Here is a 23,639-nt window from a genome sequence, read left to right as displayed (position 1 = left end):
CATGGCAAGCACTAGCCTTACTAAAGATAAAACGAGTTGTTCCCAAACCTTTTGGCTTGTGACCCTGTACAAAAATGCAGTATCTGGTTGGGCCCCCTCATCCTTTTTCCACTGTCCATTGTTATCTGATCAACAATGGAATTATTTATCTTCTTAACTTCACAGATTGTCTTATCAAGATCAATGCTCAAGGCCCAAAAGAGTAAAACTAAAATGTTCCACCCTATGAATCATCTCACAGTCACACCAGATTTATCATCTTCTGACTTGTGATCTTGTGTTGGGGTCCACTCTTATTTAAAACTCATATTTAAAACTAGATACAATCCTTCTCACACACTGATGATCTCCATCAGTTGACATCTCTATATATTATGATATGTGAATCACAGGGGCTGACTTTTAAACAGTGAATACTTTATACTTTTGGTTTATAGCTGAAGAAATTTTAATAATTTTACTAAAGTTGGATTTGGAATGGAAAACATTGAGTAGTAATGGAGTGATTTTACACTGTGGTATTGGTTCTGTCACTTTAGGATTTGGATATTTCATCTATTGCTATTTATCTGCTTGATTATGATGTGTGATTTATTTATTTTAAGTAAATATAATAAAGACTTCCAGCTGGTCCTCTTTCTTTTGTTTTCTTATAGATCAATTCTTTTAATATATTTGTAAATGGGGAAAACTGTATTCCTCCTTGCTACTGAGTGTATTTTAGACAAAAGTTTGATTAAACGTACACCAATTTTGACTTGTGGTGGTTCCTGCATTTGACCAGCAGAGGGCAGCCTTGAGTCGTACAAACAGGCTCCTCCTGAGGTTGATGGCAGTTTTGATTTATTAATTATAGGAATGATCACAAACAGGAAATTAACCTTCACTTGCGTACATCCTCCAGGACGTACGAGAGCAGGGTCGGTTTCTTTAACCAGATACTAACCACTCAAAACTCACAAAACTGAGCCAAGTGGTGTAGCCTCAGGACAAATCTGTGTAAAAATAATGTGTAGTGATATAAAGGGAACAAAGAAGCAGCGATGTAAGCTCTCCCATTTAACAATCAATACACGGTGAGACACTGTACATCATCACTGATCAGAAAGCTGATTCGGTGCCAATGATCAGTGACTCTATTGATACTTGGACAAGTGGTGTTGGCACTGATTAAGACACAACAGGAGAGGTGATTATTCATTTCTTGCCGAGCTTTTGGCAAAAAGCACTGCAGGAACACTGTTTCGACTTACAACTCATATCTATTTGATGAGACTGTTGAGTTTTTGGACAAAGCTTTAGAAAATTAAAATCTCCACACAGCACTGGCGTTGTGGGCGGGGCCTGCAGCAGCTCCAGCCAGTAGCTGAGCGCAGTGGGAGGAGTCAGTGACAGTTGCCAGAGAAAATATCCAAATAGCGGCGACGCTGAGAGGCACGCGAGCTGAACGGTGCACACACACCTGGAGCGACAACCTCCTCAGGTTGCTTTGGAGACACGGGGCAGGAGGAGTTTTCACACAGGTCGTGTGTTTTGTGCAGCCTGCTACACAACTGAGTGTTATAAAGAGAGAAATGGAGTTCTGTAAAGTGTCCGCCGATTGTTGCACATGCCACTTCCGGTCTCGTGGGCGCACACATTAAGAGAAAGTGTTTGTAAAATGTATTTCCAACAAGATTTTAGATTACAATTCATCATGCCAATTTTGCTTTTTTAAAACAAATAAAATCGTCCATAGTAATGAGCTTTATCTGTATTGAACTTTCAAAACATCGTTGCAAGATACTTTTATTTACTCGAAATATTTTAAAAAAATACACACACCCAGTGTAAAAACAAGGAGACATAAACGTGGTACGAACAATCAAGACAAAACAATAAAGCCGAGTGATTAATGAAACCCCGTGAAATAACAATAAGTCAGGGACAGAAGTACAAATGCAAAACAGACAACAAATGGTAAAATCACCGGTCTAGTATATTATACATAAGGTAATTAGTCGTTAGTAATTATGACTCAGTATCTGTGATTCATATTGCTCTACACAGTGTTGTAAAAGGTATCCAAAAGCTCGTACAGACACTTTACTTTATTAGGAGTGAAAGTCAGTGATTTGAAAAGTAGATTACTTGAATGAAAGTCTTAAAGTCTCTGATATAAAATGTACTGAAGTATCAAAAGTAAAGTACATATACATGAATATTTACATGTATGTATATTATGCATACTGTTGGTCGACTGATTATCGGCCTGACTGATTATTGGATCCAAAGTTCAGCATTTTCCTGATAACTGGAACCAGTGTTTTGTTTGGTTTAGTCTCTTGACACTAATAATATAGATTAACTTAATAATTCACTCTGATGCAAAGTAACTCGGAACTAAAGGTGTAAGGGATGGACCGCAAGTGTGCCAGTGTGCATGAACAAGGGTTCGATCGATATTGCTTCTTCAGTGGCGATACTTATTATTAGAAACTGATGAGTGTAAAAGTGTAGGCAGTAAAAATGAAACTTTTTTATGTGGAAATTTCAAACAATCAGTGATGAAATAAACCTAGGAACAAATGAATCATGTATTGCTTCATTACTTTGTAACTAGTTACAAGTTTGTAACTAGTATTTGTTTAATAAAGTTTGTTATCTGCTGCTCTTTTCCTTTTCTGAGACACTTTGTAACATTGTTTGGAAATTATTATTATTGTCATTGTTATTATCATTATAGCATGATATTTTGTTTTTATTGCTTGTATTATCTTTTATTCTTCATCTTTTTATCTTCATAACTACCCATATTTAATTGCTGCCTTCGAGCGCATTAGTCTCTAAATCCAGTTTTGTTTTCTGAATAGCTCATGTATTTATTTATTTTTAATCACTTGTATAGCACTTTGAATGCACCTCATTTGTTTGAAAGGTGCTATATAAATAATGTTTATTTGATTGATTCACATAAAGTATTATTGTAAAATGAAATTATAAATCATATCGTGAAATTATATATTATACACAGTGGTTGTACATTCTTATTGCAAATATCCTTTCACCAAACAAATGACAAGTGCTTAACATGACAATATTTAAAGTACAAGCCCTCTTTAGGCATTCAAAGTGAGCTGAGCAGACATTGATATCCATTCAGTATGGGCTGGTGAATGGTGCCAGTGACATATTATCTTGTGGAATCAGTGGGTAGACATGGCAGCTAATTGACTGTTTTTATTATCTTTTGTTCAGATTACAAAATGTGTTTTCCTCTAAAGTAGCAAAGCGTGCATCAGTACTCACCTGACCAGGACATTCTTGAATGGGCAGGTAAAGAGTAGTCCACTGGTATAACTATCTCTGAATTGTACTAAGTCTACTGAGTTGCATTCACTAGCTCTACATCATTAGAACAAAAAATAAATAAATAAATAAAATAAAAAAATCTTCCACTAAGGGCTCAGGTTCAGTTTACTGGACAAACATCTGTATTTTCACACACGTTTTAGTCAACAGGAGCTTTTATTTTGAAAAGGTGAAGGCGGAAGCATTGCCTCCCTCTCAGAGCGCCTCGCTTCACCCTGGTGCCGCTCAGACTACTCCTGTCATTGACTGGGGTGTTGGACAGAAAGGCCAAATGATCCACGGGCCGACGAGTCCAGCACAGCATGGACCGCTGCCCGCCATAGTTAGTGCGGCTTTTATTTCTTATTTTACTCTCTACACTCGCGCCTCTTTTATCGGCTGAAAGTTGTTTTCGCTCTGTGTTTCGCGCTGTGGGAGACAAAAAAGAGAAAAAACAGACGACAATGGATCGAGTGAAAAGCTCCATGCAGCAAGTACCCAACGCTATCCCCAAAGTGATCCGACGGACCGGGGGGGCCAACAGCCTGGAGCTGGAGAAGGAGAACTTTGAGCGGGGGCAGGTACGGAGCGCAGAGAGGGGTGGAGGGTGGAGGGTCACATTAATGTAATAATGTTATTGTAGTGAAAGCGTGGGAGTGGAGCTCCTGGCTCAGAGCCGCTTTGTATGGTGGGAGAATAACAGTCATTCCAGGATGTTTGCTGTCATGAACTCACTGGGAGGTTTTCACAACCAATCACACATATTGATCAGGGCAGATTCTGAGTGACTCGTCCATTTTTTTCATACTTTATTTACACTGTTCAGATCCAGATCATTGGTTACCCCACAGTGTTACTTTCCCTCATGTGTGTGTGATCATAACAGATACCACTTAGTGTCTACTGTACAACAAAAGAGTTGCTGAAATGTAGGTCAATGGCATTTGGAATTCAGATAACTGTGCTGTTTAGGATAAAACCAGACAGGAGGGAGGCTAGCTGCAGCTGTGTGTGTGTGTGTGTGTGTGTGTGTGTGTGTGTGTGTGGAGCTGTGGCATGTATGACAGGCTGTCAGTGCCTCCTGTAGGCCCCCTCAGTCGGGCAGGCTCAGTGATAATGATGATGATGATGAGGAGATCATCTTTTGGTTTAAGTTATGGCTGCTGCTGCTGCTGCTGCTGCTGCCGGTGAATAAAGAATGCTGTGACTTTGCATAAAGTGCTCTCCCATATGTATGTAGGCTGCTGTTACGCTGTGGAGCCTGCTGCTTCCTGCCTGGTGGTCTCCCCTCCCCTCTCTCCCAGACCAGGCACAGGGGAGGGATGGGATGGGAGGGGAGGGGGAGAAAGTAGGTCAGATGAATCAAGGCAGCCAAACTGCCGCGGTAGTGCTGCTGCAACGTGCTTCTCCCGTTTACGGCCGCCGCTACATTGGACAGCACAGTCAACACAGCCTAAATGTGCACAGCAGGTATTTGGCTATTCTGCGTCCACAATTTGCTCCCCCCCACTCCCCCCAGCCTCTCCACCCTCTCACCCCCCACGCCTCTCCCATCCCATCCAGGACAGCGGCAGAATGGATTAGAGAGGCTGGGAGACACGCATGCGTCCGTGCCAAGCCTGGTCACTGGGTCACTGTCAGGCTGTCAGAGATCACACCGTCTGGAAGTGTGTCAAGGCGGAATCACAACATGATACGGACACGTTGGTTTCTTGTCGTGTGTCGCAGCAGTTCTTAGTGAAGCCGTCAGTTACCTGAGATCGCTCAGAGGAAGGTTTTTTTTTTTCTCAGGGAAAATATTTACGCAAGTCGAAACAAGCCCAAGTTTGATTTTTCCGTTAATTATCCAGCGTGTCTAAACCGCGGCGTGACACATTCAGGTGTTTGGTTCTGTGTACACAGTTAGTGTAATGCTATATTTCCTCCAGAGTTCTCACACTTTTCTAAGTCAGCGATTAGGATTTGTTGCGCCCCCCCCCCCCCTGTTGTGGTTGATTTTTGACTGAGGCAGGAGGTGCAGGAATCAATGAATGTGCTGTCTACTTTACAGCGGATCAGCGAGAGATAATCTCATCTGATCTGTTGTGCTCTAAAGCTGCCTAAATCTGCAGGCCGGTTGGCTTTCACCTCCCGTCTGCCTGCAAATATCTGTCTATCTGCCTGTCTGTCTCGCATTTTTTACACTTAAATCACCTCCAAAAACTTTCTCGTTTTAGCTGGAGAGTCTGGCACGAGCTTAGAGGTGCACCGTGTAGTTTTGAGGAGGACGTTTGAACCAGAAGAGAAAAAAAAAATCATCATTGACTGATTTTTTTATGCCTAAACAAACGTGATAAACAAACTCTCTTTGTTTTCATGACTGAATTAACTGAATAAACAAACTGACCTTACAGGGCAACACAGTTTCATACTGTTTTACTTTGTTTATATGTGGCGGACCCTGCCACCTTTCCTGCTTCAAACAGTGTTCTGGACCTTATTTTCCTCTGAGAACAGCTTGTTTATTCAGTTATGGTAAAAATAAATATTTCTGACTTTGTATTATTACCTCATTAATGTTCTAAACATAAAAATTCTGAGTTAGGATTTCTTCTCCAAGACTACACACTGCCTCTTTAATGTATATATTAAAACATTCATGGTATTGAGTTGCTGTTCGTAGGATACTGAAGTACTCGCACTTGTTTTTGTTGTTTTTCTGAAGGTATTATAAACTGAGATCATTCGGCTACTTTTTTGAGTTGTTGAAGTTTGTCGCTCCTTGTGAGGATGCTGGCAACGGAGGAGAAATAACATTTAATCATTAACAACGAGTGTGATCATTAACAATGAGGGGAAACATTTGTTGAGAAAGGTGACCATTAGATTATACAGTGTGTCATTCAATGTGCAGCCTAAATTCAATATTCCACAGTTACATCCATGTGGATGTGAGCAGACAGCAGGGTCGCCTTACTGGGCTTTACGGCCAGAGTCGTGTAAAGGCCTGATTCTGAGAAGTGCTCTGCTATCTCTCTGCCGAGTTGGGTAAACAACCAGGGTGTGTTCAAAATCCTCTCTGTCACAGCGTCCACACTGGGTTATAAAAAGAACGAAACAGGGCAGCCAGATAGCACACAGCGCCTGCTTTTAATGACATGTTTAGCCTCATAATAGCAGCTGACTCTTTAATTTAGAGTTTAAGGGGGATTTAATGTTTGCCGTGTCGGTCTCAAACGTCACTGCAATGTTTCGGGTTCGCGTCCTATTGTGTTGTCAACAGCGGTGCGAAAAAACACACAAGTAAATGACAAGCTGAACCACACCACAAACTTTATAGTCTTTATCTGAAGGCTCCAACGTGTCCGAGGTTTACCCACTCGCTCCTCGATTGCAAAACTGTCAGAGGCCGGAATAGGTTGAAAGCTGGCGGAGGTAGCAATCTCTAGACCGATATGAACGACCATAATTAGAGCGTGTGGGAAAACTTCTGGGGAACCAGTTCCTCAGCTGGGACATGCAGCGTGAGCCCCTGACTGACACCGCACTGTACGTTACATAATTAAGGCCTTAAAACTAGACATCCTGCCAGCCTCCGCCTCCTTCACTCGTCCACACGGAGGTCACTCCTGTTTGCATCTGTCTCTGACTCTGTACAGCAGCGTTTCCCAACCTCTTCTACGCAATTCAACTGATAATTGTATGGTTGATTTGGTTTAGTTTGCATTCGTACAACTTTTCGTTGGTCTATGCAGGACATAGCTATTTCCTCTTTGAGCAGATACCTTCAGCTTACTATGTCAGTTGTTTATCCATTATGTTCAGAGGACTTCTTCAACAATTGATCCATTATTTTACTAAATAATTCAGCTGGCTTTACTTGTATCTTTCTGTTTCAACCATCTGGGTTATTCATTGCTTTCAGTTTATGTATACAGTTTCTACTTATATCCAACTGTTTCAACCATTAAACCTCTTTTCAGGTAACCGTTTAAACCGTTAAACCGCTACTTCAAGCTGACCATTTTCGAAATGTTTTCCATTACTTTTAGCTAGTTTTCCTCCTTTCCAGGGTTCTGTTATACTTTCGATTGTATTTTAGTTTCATGCGGTGCGCCTGATAAATTAGAGTTTGTCACGCACTTTAAACATCGGCACTTTCTTTCAATTTCTTGTTGTATGTGCTGTGACTTTAATGAAGAAAAGCGTATTCCTGTTAACAATATGTGTCAAGAAATTAAATGAAACTTTGTTCAAACGGTTGATCCATTTCTTACCTACCTAAACTATTATTTTCAACACTTTATCCATCCTATTTCCAATCGTCCATTGCTTTTCTAACTGTTTAAACGGCTCTGTTTGCCTGCTAATTTACACGATCGACACTCTCAATAGCAACACATGTCGTGAAGACGTCACGGCTGACTCAGTATATGATTTCCTTTGATTAAGTGTTTTTGTCTACTTAAATTAGTTAAGCCACTATTCAATAATTCTCACATAGCCTCTGGCAACTGCAGATGTACCCCTGTTTGGGAATTAGTAGTGGACAGACCTGCAGTGCTGGACACCCCTCGTCCCCCTGGTCTGCACCCTGGTTTAGTGCTGTTTGGTGCCCTGGCAGCTGTGGAATTCAGGGGAGGAGCGGGGCCGCGGCCTTCGGGCACAAGCAGGACTCAGCAGGGCAGACGTGGACAAGAATTTTTTAATCACCCCCGTTTCTCAGCCTCCCCTCTTTCATCCGTCTTTTGTCTTTCTTTTTACCTTGTTCTTTGCCCCTCCATCCCTCTTTGTCTTTTGAGTTTTTTCCCTCACTCCTTCTACATCCTGCAATTCAAAACGCAGGGAAGTTATGTCGGGACATCCGCATACAGTACATGCAGCGCGCACACACACACACACACACAGACAAGCATGCAGGCACGAAAGCGAGACCATTAAAAGCACTGAGGCAGCAGAAACAGCAGGCGGTGGTTTGTGGCCTCATTGCACTGACTGGCTGTAGAATAATAGAGCTGGACATGAGTGACAGGTCAGTAAGTGGAACAAAGTGCACCGATGAGTTTGTGGCGGCATTAACAATGGCTTTGATTTACAGATTGTTTTGGACTTCTCCTCTGTGTTTTACAGCACAGTAAAGCGGAAAGACAGAGAGACGGAGATGGAGTGGTGCTTTTTGTTTCACATGAGGCCGAGGTCAAAAGTCAGACTGAAACCTACATCATCAGTGGAAGCGTGTGGTATGCAAATTAACCTGCCACAACATGAGTGGCCTCATTTTGAATAATCATCTGAACATAGTTTAGCCCGCAGAAAACATTCTGCACTGACAAAGGACGCTGACATGGTTGAAATAGATGTTAAAGTTAAAGGAACATTTGAGATGAACACATTCTTGAATTAGCTGAAATGATTGACAGAATGTGGAGAAAATAATAGTTTGGATGTATCAAAGCTGTGTATGTATTGTGTTGAAGAGCTACCTACTGAAGTTAGCATGCTAATCAGCTAGCCCTGGCCTCTCTTTTTTTCATAATACCATTCCGAGTACACAGTCTGGACCACTAGCTGCACGGCTAACTGAGCTAACTGATCTAACTAGCTAACGACAGCTACAGTCAGCTGGCTTTAGTGGTTACTTTGGTGATATTTGTATTCTTATTGCACCGTTTAATATTCATATTTTGTGTTATCAGTCTTGGCAAAAGAGTTCATAATCACATATTAAGTGTTTAAACGGAGGTTTTATGCGATAAACTTCACATAATACATAACAACAAACTAAACTTTTGGCGGATGACTTGCTTTGAGGTATTTATTTGAACAGCAGATGTTTGCAGAGTGATGAATGTGAAATGATTTACCATAACCCGGTTATGAAAGCACTACAACTTAATAACAATAATATTGAACCATTGCCCCAGTTCTGACCACGCCAGCTCACATGGATGTTGTTAATTTACCACCGGCAGAATTAAAGGGTACGGCTTGTTCACAGCTAAAATAAGTACAAAGGACGTTCTGTTGCCTTGTAGTCTGTTAAATGTCTGAACCTCAATGCTCTCTGCAAACCTGTTTTAATAAGGCAGACTGTCTCAAGTGTCTGTATTTGGATGTTTCATTTTAAGACCCACAGTCAGTCAGACGTGACTCTGTGAGAGGGGAAGAAGTGTCTGTGTTGGAGGACTTTAACCTCTGTAGTTGTTTTTGCCTGTTTGCTCAGCACAGACTGTGTTTTGGCTCTGCGACTCAACAGATACACCTGAGAGTCGGTCGATCTCTTCTGTATTTGACTTAAAATTCTCTTTTTAAAAAAAATAAAGTATAAGGAAACCTTTAAATATCATTCGATTTGGCCTCTCACATGCCTCTAGCGAAATGTTTTTTATTCAAATTATTATATATTTGTTGGATTCCTCTTTATTGATAATTTTCCATAATCTGATCCGCTCAGAATCAATATTTTCATAGAAAGGGAATTTATGGAATTTACGATCTCAGTACCATTTTGCATCCTGACAAAACAATAATATAGGGTGTCTGCTTTCAGCCCACAGCCCGCCATTAAGTTTTTAGTTTTGGCCCTCCAAAGGAGAAAGCTTGGACACCCCTTATTTAGAGTATGTCATGTCACTGTATTACGTGAAGAGGTTTGTGATGTTTGATAAGTTATCTTTTGTCTCCTGTGCCAAACTGTAGTTTGAACACGTCTACCTTCTTGTCATCTCAGCCCAAATCTGTGATACTTGAGAAAGGAAGATACTCGCGTCAGTAGCGCTTAACTCGATTTCGAGAAGCTAATTGTAACGGAAAGACGGTGACGAGACGACACATAATGAGCACTGACAGCACATAAATTCACTCTGAATAAACATCAGTCACCAGCGTTCAGTTTCATCTATTTGTTCATTTTGAGGAAACTGCAGTTTTTTTAAAGAATGTTTTAACTCAACCTCAGACATGCCCTTCAGTCCAAGTTGGTCAGTTGTATAAAGAGAGGAAGGGGTTGGTGGGCGGCTGAGTGAAAAGCCAGGCAAAGACAGAGTGGGACGGCTGTATGTGAGAAATGCTCTGTGAGGCTGCCCTCACAGCGAAGGGCCCACGCCGTACCAGGAAGTGAAGAGACTCTGGGGGGAAAAGAGCCGGCATTGTCTCGAGACAGACTGTTTATGTTGAGAAGCCTGGAGGTGTAATGTGCAGCCCCGATGGTATAATGAGTAGCATATTGGTTATCGTGGCTGGCCTGGCCATGGCAGGTCAGCTGATGGTCGTATAGAGAGGCCTTTTGAAAACAGTGGCCTGGATTTAAAAATGGATCTTGTGGGCTTATTGTTTGTGGTGAGAGGAGCTTTATCATCATCCTTTTAAATAAACTAATTTACAGTTAAAGACATGTCATTAAGTCCTCAAAGATTTAGTATATTACACATAATTTTCACTTTATTAGGTACACCTATACAATCTAATGCAATCAAGTGCAGCAGCTCTGCCACATGTTCTACCTTTGCAAAGTGCATAATTGTTAATTTGTATTAAAACATGCCGAGAGGGTTTAAATTCTACCCTCATTGAGTCACTCGTGGTGTTTGTTCATCTTGTGTTTGTAAAGGGGGTGGACTGAACGTTATCATCTTCTACAGTATATGATTTGTATCAGAGCTGTTGCGTTTGATAGCATGAGATGTTGCAGCCGTACCTAATGAATTGGCCCCTGGCTGTACTTTTACGGTTTAATACCCCTGAAAATACGTTAAAATTTTTGTCAATACTGTGTTCACTTTAACCCACACAAACACAGTTTTCTCTTACCAACACGCAGCTTAGAACAACACTTAATCAATACAGATATACTTGACATAGTATACTCTGCGTCTTCTCTCACACTAAATCTTGGAAATGTCCCTGTCTGGCAATCTCCAGCGCTCAACACACGCAGCTGAGAGAACTGATCGTGTGGGCGATGGTTATAAACTTTCCTCCTCCGCCAGGAAAACAAATGTGTTGAGGAGGTGGGAGGAAAAGTGTCAGCCTCTTCTCTGTATGTAGCTCGGTCCACATTTACCAACTGTCTGTACAACTAAATAATTAAATCAGAGAATAAACGGCAGGTCTGTCACACATAATTGACTTTAAAATGATGATAACAATGATTTTTGCAATTATCTCTGGGAACAAGTCCAATGAAAGTAGTTTTAGTGACAGGCCTTTAAGTAAATGTCTTCCTTTGTATAGTTTGTTTATAATGAAATTCGAAAGCAAATACAGACAGAATAGGACTCCAACTATAACAATTACTAATAAAACTCTTTTCAAACTTGCTCTCACTGCATTCAAACTCCTCTGCTTTGCTCTGAGTGCAGAAAATTTCGGTTGACAGTCTCAGAGAAACCAGATGGGGGCATCAGTTACCTAGAACTGGTCTCGCAGTGGAAGCTGGGCTTGTTTTCACCTCTGAAACTTGCTCATATTGAGGCTTCATGTGTTTTCCATCAGCACATTATCACCGCACTCACACACACAAATAAAGACCTCAAAGTAATTCACATCTGACACTAAAACATTTGACCAAGTGATATTGTGTTATGTTTTTAGCAACGGTATGATTCTTGGCTTTATCTTTGTAGTCTTTTGTCTTGTTTATGGCTGAACAGTGTATCCAAATATTACTGAAATCACAGTTTGACAAAGTGCTGCATCCAAATCTCCGGATCTGCAATATTTTATGAAGGTAAAAATGTGTCACACACGCCAGACGGTTATAAATTAATCATTATTAATCGTTATTCTGATGCTTTGACTACAAATCCTGTTCTTGAGGCGTGAGGGAACAAGTTTGTGGACTATTTCCATTATCAATTACTCTGCAGATTATTTTTCACAATCAACTAATAATTGTTTAACTAATTAATCATAAAGAAATTGTAAAAGATGCTTGGCACAATTTCTCAGAACCCAAATTGACGTCCTCAGGCTGCTGAACGGTCCAAAACCCAAAGACTCTTCATTTACGTACATAAATGACCAAGAAAAGCAGCAAATCGTTACATTTAAGAAGCTGGAACTAGCAAGAGTTGTACATTTTTATCTAATAAATGATTGGAATGATGAACGGCTTATGAAAGTGGATAGTATTTTTTTTATCTATGAAAACGAAAAATCACCATTCCCACTAAAATTGTTACTCACATCACAATTAGAGCTTCCCAGTAACGTTGACTGCGTCAGTGCACTGATGTCACTTTAGGCAGTAAAGGTTATTATATATTATATTATATATTGTTATCGAGAGGAGGAAGTTTTTTTTTTCATTCTACAAGTGTCAATGTTGAGAATAAAGTTGAGATACAATCTCATGCGGTCGCCTCTTGCAAGCTTGTGTGGTTTTTCTGTCTGAGCAGACGCCGTTTTCAGCATATCCTCTTCAAAGTCCTAATACTGACAGTGACACTGTTTATGTGCAGAATGAGATCATGTCTTTTTATTTTTTCAATATGGACTACAGATTCTCACATACAGGTTCAGCAGTTCATCTACACAAGGCATTTTGTCGAGCAGTCACATGCGCATATTTAATGTTCTCTCAATCGGTCCACTTGAATCTTGAATGGTCCATTTAGACTTTTTTCTCGAAGTGCATAATGAAAAAGAAAACACTTCCTCCTCTCATTTTCTTAATTTCCTCACCCTGGCCTCTCACACACTAGCTGCGGCAGTGAAACGTCTCAGCTGTTTTGTCTGTCCTCACTTCCGGGACCCCACCTCCCCTCCTGCGCGACCCCTCGGCGGTCCCTGCACTCCAGCTTTGGAAACAACCGGGGGTTTGAGCCATCCCACTCTGCGGGCTCCATGCTACTATTGTCTGACAAGAGAGCGGGCGATTTGCAAAATAAAGGTAGCCTCCTGTCCTGCTGCCTTCGGCCGCTCCTGTGGGCTGGCGCGTACAGCTCCGCTTCACTGTGGCTCTGAGGCGGCGGCGTGGATGTGAGGCGGGTGTTATCAGCGGCGGTCCTCCGGGTTTGTCCTCCGGGTTTGTCCTCCCAGGCAGCGGGTCGGATGCTGGAAGTCCACGCCGATAAGGGAGTACGTAGGGCTGGCGGAGAAAAATAAGGAGAAGGGGACGCGGAAGGAAGGAAAGCAAAGGAAAGGAGGAAGGATAGGGGAGCGTTTTAATACCAAATCGGGACACATGTTGAGCTAAGTGCCCGCTCCACCCCCCCTTCTCCTCCCAAATGCATTTGTTGCCTCAATCGCTTTCCCGTTACGAATTACTCCGCGTTAGGATAAAGCCAGCGGACCTACTCCTCCTCCTCCTCCTCCTCCTACTTCTCCTTCTTCTTCTCCTTCTTCCCCTCTCCGGCTCCGAGGGATCCTCACTCACTCACACACTCACTCACACGGGGGAGGACGATCATGGATCTCAGTAAAATTGTAAGTGGAGGTTTCTGTTTTTCTTCATTCACACATGGTGGGTTTTGGCGTGTTTGGTGTGTCCTGATCCAAGGAGTGCTGCTGCGCGCACACTCACGGGGCTGTTAGCGCCAATACACGCAGGCAGGGACTTGTTCTGTTGTTGTCCTGGTGGGTTTTATTTTTGTTTTTATCTTGGAGCCAAACGTGCGTGTGGGAAGTTTGCTTTAGTTGTTGTTGTTGTTGTGGAGATGAAGAAGAGGAAGAAGAGAAGGCTGTGGGGGTCTGAGCAGACCTGGGCGCGGAGTCTCAACAGTCTAAATCCACATGATAATCACTCAGATCACAGGTTTCTCTGTGTAACGAGGACACATGAGCGGTTTTTTGCAGCTTTAACGGGGAACAATTTTGGGGACACGAGACATGATGATGTGCGAGATGTGCGCCCGGAGCTGTCCGTCTCCGTCTCCCTTTTCTCTGTCTGTCTCCAGCTGCAGGTCGGTGGAACAAGTTCAGCAAAAGCGCAGCCTAAAATGTGTCCTGAATGTCAATTGCGGCTTGTGTTGATGTCTGAAGCCGGAGACCAACCTTTTTTTTAAAGACGGAGCGGAACAGTGTGTCTTTGTGTGTTAGAGCGACACTAGGTGTGAATTTAAAGCGAGTGTGTGGATTTTATCACGCAGCGTCCGTTTTATTTTTTTGTTCCCGTGCGCTGTGGACGATGCGTCCGAGGCTCCTGCGGCAGGTGCACGCAAGCCAGAGCAACAGAACCGGCCTCTCGCTGCCAACATTGACGGATGGCTGTACTTTTTAAAAAGCCCCTGTGTAGGTGTGGGGGAGGGTGGGCGATGAAAAGACAACCCGGAGTCTTCTTTTTCCAGCGATCCTCGGAGTTTGTATTGAAGGGAACAACTCTGAGGAACGCTGAAACAAGAGGCACGCAGTTGATAGTAGCAAATGCACGAAAAGGCACCCGGTCCAAACAGGAAACTCGCTCTCAGAACGATTGCTGAAATAAATCTCAGCTGCCCACATGAAGTCAGCCGGGGCACGCAGCGCAGACAACGTGTAGGTGTAGCGATGGAAATTCTCCTCCAGTAGCTCTCCATTCACTTCACTGGTTATGTGAGACTTCATGTAACTGGGTGAAGTGGTCAGCGTTGTGGACCTGACAGAACTTCCTCGAGGGCTGTTCTCCTCGGTTCCCCCTCTGCCTCTGTGTTTCAACTGTTTGGCACGAAGCGAGACACGCTGGTATGAAAACAATCCCACGTTCCCACACTGCGCAGACGTTGGTGATGCATAGCCGAGGCGAACAGTCTCTCGCTGGATTCAAGAGATTTGAGGGATTTGATTTACGTATTTCCGACTCGATTATCAGTAAAACCGCACTGCTCGGTGTCACTGAAGCAGATGCTGATGTTTTTCATGTCCCTGCAGTAGCCTCGTGTGAGGAGCTTACCAAGTAGAGGACCCAGGTGCATTGTACCTGTTGCACATACTGGAGCTGACTTCTTACAAAACTCGACAGTGTTTCCAATTGTCCGTCGTCTCTGAAACGTCGGGAAGGAGGGGAGATGACATGCAGTTAACAGAAGTCGCCAGCCAAAACTTAGGGGTGTGGCGATTGCCTGTGATGGACCTGTAGACCACTATGTCACGGAGACGCCATCTTTCATTTTTATGCTGATGCTGAAGAGTATTAACATCAAGACGGTTGAGTATTAACTGACCGCTACAGTGACACCAGCAACAGGCGAATCAGCGTAGGCTCGCAGTTTGGTCAGATTTAGGCACTTGAACTACTTGGGTAGGTTCAGGAAAACATAGTGGTTCGGTTTAAAATCACTTCATTTCTTTCACTTGACTTTATTACTTAACTTAAGTTACTTTATGTACATGACGCACCTTTGCTACACTAGTAAGTTAAAAGAACTCACTGTCCACTTCATGTTGCACACTGGACATAATCAGCGAAAGGCAAAAGTCCTGTGTTTGTTTCACTCAAACTGTCCATGCACAGATATGGAGGAAATGAATGCAGTGTACTGACAGAGGGCTCATCAGTATGAACATAAACACCCTAGAGTCTCCTATGATGATAAAATGAACGTCTTTGAAAGGTACAACATTCACTTGCAGATTAATAATATAGCTAACAGCTGGTTTGCTTTCGTGGTTCCTCCACGCAGTCGCTAATGAAAAGCGACTTGTAACATTATGTGCCCATCAAGTTACTCATGCATCGAGGAGAGGAAAAAAGCCAGCTCTGAGTCAAGTTGGGGGTCTTGAGCAGCTCGCAGCTCACATTCACCAGCAGGCACACGTGTCCGGCCCGGCTACCAAAACAAAGAACAGAGAAGTTTGGATTACAACATGCAAAGAGGAAGTGTTACTTCATTCGCTGCTCAGGATGCCGTTACACCGCTATATTTTCACTCAGCAATTAATTGTTTGCAACTTTAACCTTTTTAAATTTTGGGTTGTTGGTTGTATAAGATGACATCACCTTGGACTTTGGGAAAATAGTGTGTTCTGCTGTTTTGTAGACCAAACAATTCATCAGTGGAGAAAATAATCTGCAGGGTAATTGACCATTTAAATGCATGTTAGAAACAGAAATGCATTATTATTACATTCATTTGTAATCAAAAACAGGATGATATCAGAAGAAGTTATTATATTTTGAAGATACTGTGCACCTGTAGTTTAGTCTTTTTTGTCAAAAGGGCTCAATAAAACAGGGAAGTTATTTCTCAGGTGCCATAAACTGCCTCCATTTCAAATGACATGTATTTATGGAGGAGTGAACTGTCTCATCTCCGAATGACAAACTTCACTTTTGCCTCCACGTAACTTCAGTAAAGTTTCTAATGATGCACAGCAAAAGCTTTCCTGAGCAGACTGAGCTCAAACACGTCTGTGGCGTGCAGAAGAAAACCAACGACAACAGAGTTTTACTGTTGCAGCATGGTTTAATTGGTGTCAGATCACTACATATGCCATCATCAAGTCCTTCAGGAAAACACACCCACACACACAGACAGACAAACTCTGTGATGTTCACCCGTGTTCAGCGTCGGGGAGTAATGAGCAAGTGGGCCGAGGAGCGTCGCTGAGCTGCACAGATGTTCCTTTTATAATGCGTCGTCGTGACATCACCGGTCCTGCAGGAAGTCGAGCTTTAGAGCCGAGGCTCCTTCACACGAGGCTGCAGAAAGCCGTCCTATTAGGAGAGGCTCATAAACCTGCCACGGGGGTGTCGGCCTGAGAGTTTAATTACGCTGGAGCCCTGCCTCCGGCATATGTGTGTGTGAGTCTTTGACCAGCTGCTGCCCTGCACCTCTGCCCTCAGGAACAGAAGCCTGGTGCTCTGAGGTCACACACTCCAAATATCCTCAAGCTCGATGTTTTCATGCTCTTTAATGGGCTCTTAAGAGACGGCGGCATCCCACTGGGCTTGTCTGCATCAGCTATGATGTTATTAATGGGATAGAAGAGGCTCGGTGTCCTCTGTGGAAAACAAGCCTAGTTACTGTACTGCCAGTGAAACCTACCCACACCTTCACTTATGAGCGGCGTTATTAATTGCAGTGCCGATTCTGCTCAGTTTGTTGACGATGGTGCAGATCAATACGCCGGCTGCCTCAGCTCCGTCCAGTGAGGCCTGTGTAACATGACTTCTGCGAGCTGCTAACTTGCGCAGCTGTGTCTGTCCCTGTGTACACAGGAAAAATAGCCGCTCTAAAAAAGACCATCTTTTCCACCAACTTGCTCTCGTCAGTGCCAGCCGGGGTCCTTTTTCAAGAGGTGTGGAGTGACTTTTGTATGGGAGCGGATGTTCATGTCAGTTGCAACAAGTAAAAACGGCCCTTAAACAAGCAACACAGAGGGCTCTGTTCAGAGGAGTGACCTTTAGAGTCGGGTGGGGTTACTTTTGGAAAAATGTTTGTGCCCAAATCTACTTTTCCAGTTATTATCTGATTTTTTTAAATGTGTTTGTAAAAAATAAATAAATTGTCATTTCATGGTGAAGGGAGTGTGTGTGTGTGTGTGTGTGTGTGTGTGTGTGTGTGTGTGTGTGTGTGTGTGTGTGTGTGTGTGTGTGTGTGTGTGTGTGAGAGAGAGAGAGAGACTGTGGTGAGGCTAGCTTTCGGTTTCAAATGTTTATTTTTGGTCATGTTTGTTGAACCGCAAGGGGAGTTGTATTATTTTCAAGGAAACTGACGCGTGTTTCGAGTTGGTCAAAACCTTCTTTAGCCTCTTACCATACAAGTACACAAGAAACGATGATACTAAATGCCAGATTGGTTTTTTTTGTCTCATGTAAGCAGCAGATACTTTCACACAAAAATAAGCAGTTTGTGTATTTCTCAACCGATGCTACTTGTATGTTTGTGTGTCTCATTGGAGTAGAAAACCTTGAACCCAGTGAGATAACATTAAAATGATAAACAGAATATAAAGAAAGAGGCTGACAGTGTTGATGTTACGTCAGAGACGTTTATGTACTGTGTTGCATGGATATCTATTGAGGTTAGCGTGCTAACTAGCTAGCCCTTAGTAATTTTCTACCTGAAGAGGTGATATCTGATAGTAAACAACATCAACAACACTCCCCTGGTGGTCCGAGCTCCTAGTCTGGACAGAGTCAGCTGATACGGCTGATATATAGCTGCGTGGTAAACTGAACTAACTAGCTGATGTGTTAGCAGCCGTTAGCATCAGTGTTTGTTTTTAAAGCTGAAATAATCCTTATTTTCATATCAACATTTGGATCAAATTTCATGTAGTTGAAGTAGAAGTATTGTCACTGAACTCTGCATTTCGTCTGAGCGCTGTGGAGCATTTTAGCCTCCATCAGCTCACTGTTTTGGTTACTCCCCACAATCTCACCTTACCAGCATTGTTTCAAAGCAGCAGGCAGCTGTTTTCAGTGGAAGGGCTCTGATAAACTCCCTGTATATACCACCTGCTCGGCACCAAACACAGTTAGCGACTAGACGGTTAACACAGTGAGCATTTAGCAGCTAAAGGAACAGATATTCCCCTCAGGAGTTGGTGGATACAAAAAAAAAGAAAAAGAGATTAAAGAGAGTGAACATTGGACTCTAAATGAAGGATAATATTGATCTATATCTGCGAGTAACCTGTTGTTTAGTTTAGTCCATAAATAAAAGGGTCTGTCTGTAAATTAGGGAGTGACATCAGTGACCCCTGTGTGACCCCTAGATTGCAAAGATTCCATCTTTCATCATCGACATTCTGTCCAGCTTCTCTGTGCACAGACACGTGAGGGTAAAGTCCAGAAAACCACAGTTTGTTTCAACTTGGCTCTTCTTTGATCAACTTTACAAGAGAAACATTCAGATAATGAGACAGTCTGTGAACAAGCCAATGTATAGTTACTATACTATATTATAATTATTATTATTATTATCATTATGATAGTAAGTTATTTAGAGAAGACAGCAACACTCTAATGTAAACATCCATCACAGTTTAAAGATCAACTTCCTGGCACAGTTTAATGTATGTGCTGCTTTTGAGTGCACTCCTTTGAAATAAGAGACTACATGTGGGCTTACTTTAAGTTTTACATCCAAGTAAACTGGTTTAGATAATCTGTGGTATATGTTTTTAAGCTGTGTCATCTTGTTCCTAGAGCTGCCAAATAATTTTGGAAAGTCCAAAATGTGTTCCCTGATCAGAGCAGTCCAAGTTGTTATAGGCTGTAGTTTTCCTTTCAAGTCACCTGGACGAGTCCTGGAAGGCAGGAAATATGAGAGGGCTGAAGGAATGAGTCGTTCGGCCTGGCTGACCGTCTCAGGCTCTGTCTGGGTTGACCGAGGAAAGGTTTTTAGCTGAAGGGGAATGGAGCTGGGCATTTTTCAGCAGGCAGCCAGGCAGGAAATGGGCAGTGCAGGGTGTGCCAAGGCAGGAAGCCTGACTGAGTGCCTGTAAACCCCCCGCCTCCCTCCCCAACACCACCGCCACTACCTCCACCCCCAGTGCGTCAGCCACAATGACCATGCCTCCACCGCTGCGCCTCAGTGTACGGAGCCGCAGCATTCACAGACAGCCGTGCATGTTTCCTGTTTTCATTCCTCTGCGCGTCCACTCACTGTTTGCTGTGCAGCTCCTGTACAGCACAGGACAAGTCAGCTGCAGCGTTGGCACCCTCCCTCACCAATCACTTACACTAAAATCTCCAGAAAAATTGTGTTTATGTGCACTCTTGGCAAGGGAAAAGTGGGATGGCAATTATTTATTGACAGATGGAGTCAGATACGACTTTGAAGTATGCTTCGCATGTCCTTGGCTGCAGTTGGGTTTTGTGAGATTTCAAAGGCAACAAGTAGTTTTGATCGGGAAGATGTGTTTGATAAGGTCAGTGCCCTCAGTATTTTAATGCTGAGCTTCAAGATGGAAGAAAACATCAAATATCGAGAATGAAAGACTCTGCACACTACTGTCCAATGTAAGTATTTACCTATAGAACTGAGCTCTCAGTCATTAGGTTTTCATCCGGACATGTGCTTTACAGAAAGAAATCTCCAGGCTAAGTATGATGCAAATGGACCGCTGGATACACTTCAGCAGGTTCTGCTGTGTTTGAGGGTTGTACATGATGCATGTAATGTCATTTCATCTCGATTTTGGTAGAATAATTTAGCTGTTTCCTGCAGGCCTACGTCTGATACAGTTTATTTCCATTATCCATTAATCCGAGCATTATCCTCTCAAAAGATTAAAAAATCATTTAGTCTGTGTCAGAAGTCAAGTTTTAGAGACCATTTCCTCTGTGGGCTGGATAAGATCATGGTCTCTAAACCCTCACGGAGACTTTGAAGGATGTTCCTGCATCTTGCCTTTTTCTGTAAAGATTCTGAATCTCAGTAGCAGGTTTATTGTTGTCTAGCTGTAGCTCACAGGACAGGAGTGAAAATCTGAAATACATTTGCTGGGAAAACGGTGTCTGTCACATTCTTTTGACAGTGCCCACGGCGAGATCCTCTACCCGTACCTAACCCTTTATCACATACGTCACTGAACTCGCACTATAGAATAAAATCAAACTCATCATACATTTCACTTGACTTTATGATTGAATACTTGCATTGGGCCTGACTGTGCAGTAAGAAACAATGGTTTGATAAATATGTGAACCTCCAAAAAACCGCTAGTCTATCATCCCGGCTCTGTGTCCTCCTCCTCCTCCTCCACCTAAATGACTGAGGTCACATAATCATAGTACTGTAGCTGAGATTAATATCTCCACTCCCATACTAAATCATCGGGGTTACACGAGGACGCCTCCTCGTCGACCATGAGAATTCAAATCTGGTGAGAACAAGTGTTTCCGAATTTACTCTTCCCCTTCCCATTTGGGTTTTCCACGGTCATTTTCTCATGACTGGAGACTGATGGCTGAGGGCTCGTCTCATCCTTAATGTTGATATAATGTGTGCCACGGCGGGGACCAAAATAACCGAGAGCACTGCCTTTTCTCCACAGCCATAGAAGCGATGACATGTCTCCAGGACTAACGTGGAAGTCCAAGTGCCGAGGCATGCATCAGTCACATGCCCTCGCGAGTTGCTCAGAAGCGAGGCAGAGGGGCTGGGAAGTGAGTGGACGGGTGAGGGCTTTTGCATTTAGCAGGCAGAAGATGCTTCCTCTCTGTGGGCTCAGTGCACTGACCCCTCCGTGGACACAGCCAGGCTATGATCAGCATATCAATGCCCTGCTTTCTACAGAAGGAGCTGATTGGAGCTTGCCAGGCTTAACTTAACATGCTTCCAACACTGTGTCAATAACACTTTGTTTGAAAGTAGAGCTGTGGAGGGGGGAAAAAAAAAAAAGATGTTTCTGTAGATACCAAGACGCAAAAAGGAGGGTTGTGTTCAGCGTAATTGATTGAGTCCTTGTTGTAACCGTTGTGCGCAGTGGGGAAACTGCAAGGAAGTGGCTGAGTTCAACCCCCTGAGGAAGCAGTGACGTGGGTTTCTGCCCACATTGACCGATCTAACTCCCTCATGGTTGATCTTTGCTCTTCATCGTCATAATTAACTTGCTTCTCACCTCTTGTTAAATGTCTCATCGCCACTCTGTGTCAGCTGGTCTCCGTGGCCGCACTGCGAGGTGCTAATAGGCCATTGATGCATCGATGCCAGCAGCCAATGCCAGGAGTCCCAGGCAGCTGGCCCTCTCATTCAAACCCAAACACAAAGTACAAAGTCTCACTGTGGGCTAATTGGGTCATCCTCATGTGGGAACCAGTTGCACTGGGAGTTTTTAATCAATCCTTTGATTTTTGTGTGTGAGTGACGGAGAGAGAAGGGGATGCGAAATGAGTCGAAAGGACACAATGTTGGAAAATAAAATCAAACTGATGAAATTTCCCCTAATGGAATCTAAATGTCACATTAACGTCCGTAAATATAGAAACACTGTCGCTGAAGTCTTGTGTCATCTTTTCTGCGTGGCCCTCAAACCGATTGTCATACAAGATAAAGTCATTTGTTGTTTTCACAGATTAAGTAACAGGGCAGTGACAGGAAATTACAAAAAAGTCACTTCCCTTTTTGCTAATAAAAGGCAGATGAGCTAACAAAATGTTGTGGCTAAGATATACACTGAATCTGATTTTGGAAATATAGGTTCCCTGATAAAGAGTTATAGTCAGGGGTGTTTAGTGTTAAGTGTTTATTTTGTTAGAAAATACAGCATTTGTACTATAAAAACCTTTTGCTAGCTCCATGTGCTAATGGTGGAAATGAAGCCAGTATTTTGCATTCACACATTTTGAGCATTCTGGATTTGAGTAGATTTTGGACCGATGTGGACAAAGCCAATCAAATGCACCGTGCTTGATGTTGGACTGGACGCCATCAGTCGGTATTTTGAGCGGTTCCGGTGGCTCGTCACTGCTGCGACAGGGGCTCCTGTCCTGTGCTGCAGTTGTAGACAGTTTATGACATCCTTTTCCTATTGGCATCTTTCTTTTCTATCCTTCGAAGAGATGTTGACAAGGGGGTTGTGCAATATGTTGCCATTGTCAGAAGTGTGTGTGTATGTGTGTGTGCACACCGAGATATGGAAGCTATGCGTTGTTGAGGTGTTGATGAACGTATTCTTTAATTCCACATCTCAATGTCCAATTTCAATACTTTGGTCACATAATTAAGTTGAAAGCAACCAAACAGACCTTGAGTTAAAAAGACATCTCTGTTATGTTCAACAGTAGATATTCAATACGTGTCGATGGTAAATGTAGTTAATCACTGCGCGCTTTATTGGCCGAAAAAAGGTGATTTTACTCTCAACATTTATTGCTAAGCCACACAAAACATGGCAAAATGTCCCTTTTGATTTGGTTAGATTTAATTCAACATACTTATTTGTACCCTGAAGGGGCAACATGAGGCCAGCAGGTTTGCAAACACAAACAAATCCATTCAAACCCATAAACTACACGTTGAAATGTTGAAAAACAGTGTAGTTAATGGCAATGTTAGGCACCAAGAGGGAACATCAACCATCCGTACAGTGTCTCTGATAATGCTCCTGCAATTAAAGCCGTCATACAGAACGTGTGGTGTCACTGAAGATGATATAAAGTTGTTGTTTCTTGTGTTTTCACCAGCTATGAAGATAAGAAAGTACATCTCTAGAAGTCGATCCTTACTCAGACTCTGAATCTTCCTTTGTGTAAGTTTGTGTTTATTTGCAAACAGGAAGTGTAATGCTCAGATTTAACACGCTGACCTTTCCCTCGATCAGAGGAAACCGATTGTTGGTTTGACCGCAGTCTTATTTTCTTCTGCACGGCCCGGACAGGACAGAGTTAGCCCTGCTGTGTTTGACCTTTACAGTACGCACACACACACACACACACACACACACACACACACACACTC

The 23,639-nt window shown here is 42.8% G+C and overlaps 1 protein-coding gene across 4 annotated transcripts in view; it reads left to right on the top strand.

Moving 5' to 3' along the window:
* Positions 1 to 3,579: 3,579 nt before the first annotated feature.
* Positions 3,580 to 23,639, top strand: part of hip1 (huntingtin interacting protein 1) — a 49,267-nt gene continuing 29,207 nt past the window's right edge. For 2 of the 4 annotated variants that reach the window (XM_030393978.1, XM_030393968.1), the window contains exon 1: positions 3,580 to 3,911. In XM_030393978.1, coding sequence (XP_030249838.1) covers positions 3,795 to 3,911 — 117 coding nt within the window. In that variant the 5' untranslated portion in view covers positions 3,580 to 3,794. Of the gene's footprint in view, positions 3,912 to 13,054; positions 13,738 to 23,639 lie in introns of those variants that run through there. The other 2 variants (XM_030393986.1, XM_030393996.1) reach the window with 2 other exon arrangements.

The sequence above is a fragment of the Sparus aurata genome, chromosome 2 (assembly GCF_900880675.1).
Source record: "Sparus aurata chromosome 2, fSpaAur1.1, whole genome shotgun sequence".
NCBI lineage: Eukaryota > Metazoa > Chordata > Actinopteri > Spariformes > Sparidae > Sparus > Sparus aurata.
Note: the sequence above shows the minus strand (reverse complement) of the source record. Positions and strands in the feature narration are given on the sequence as shown.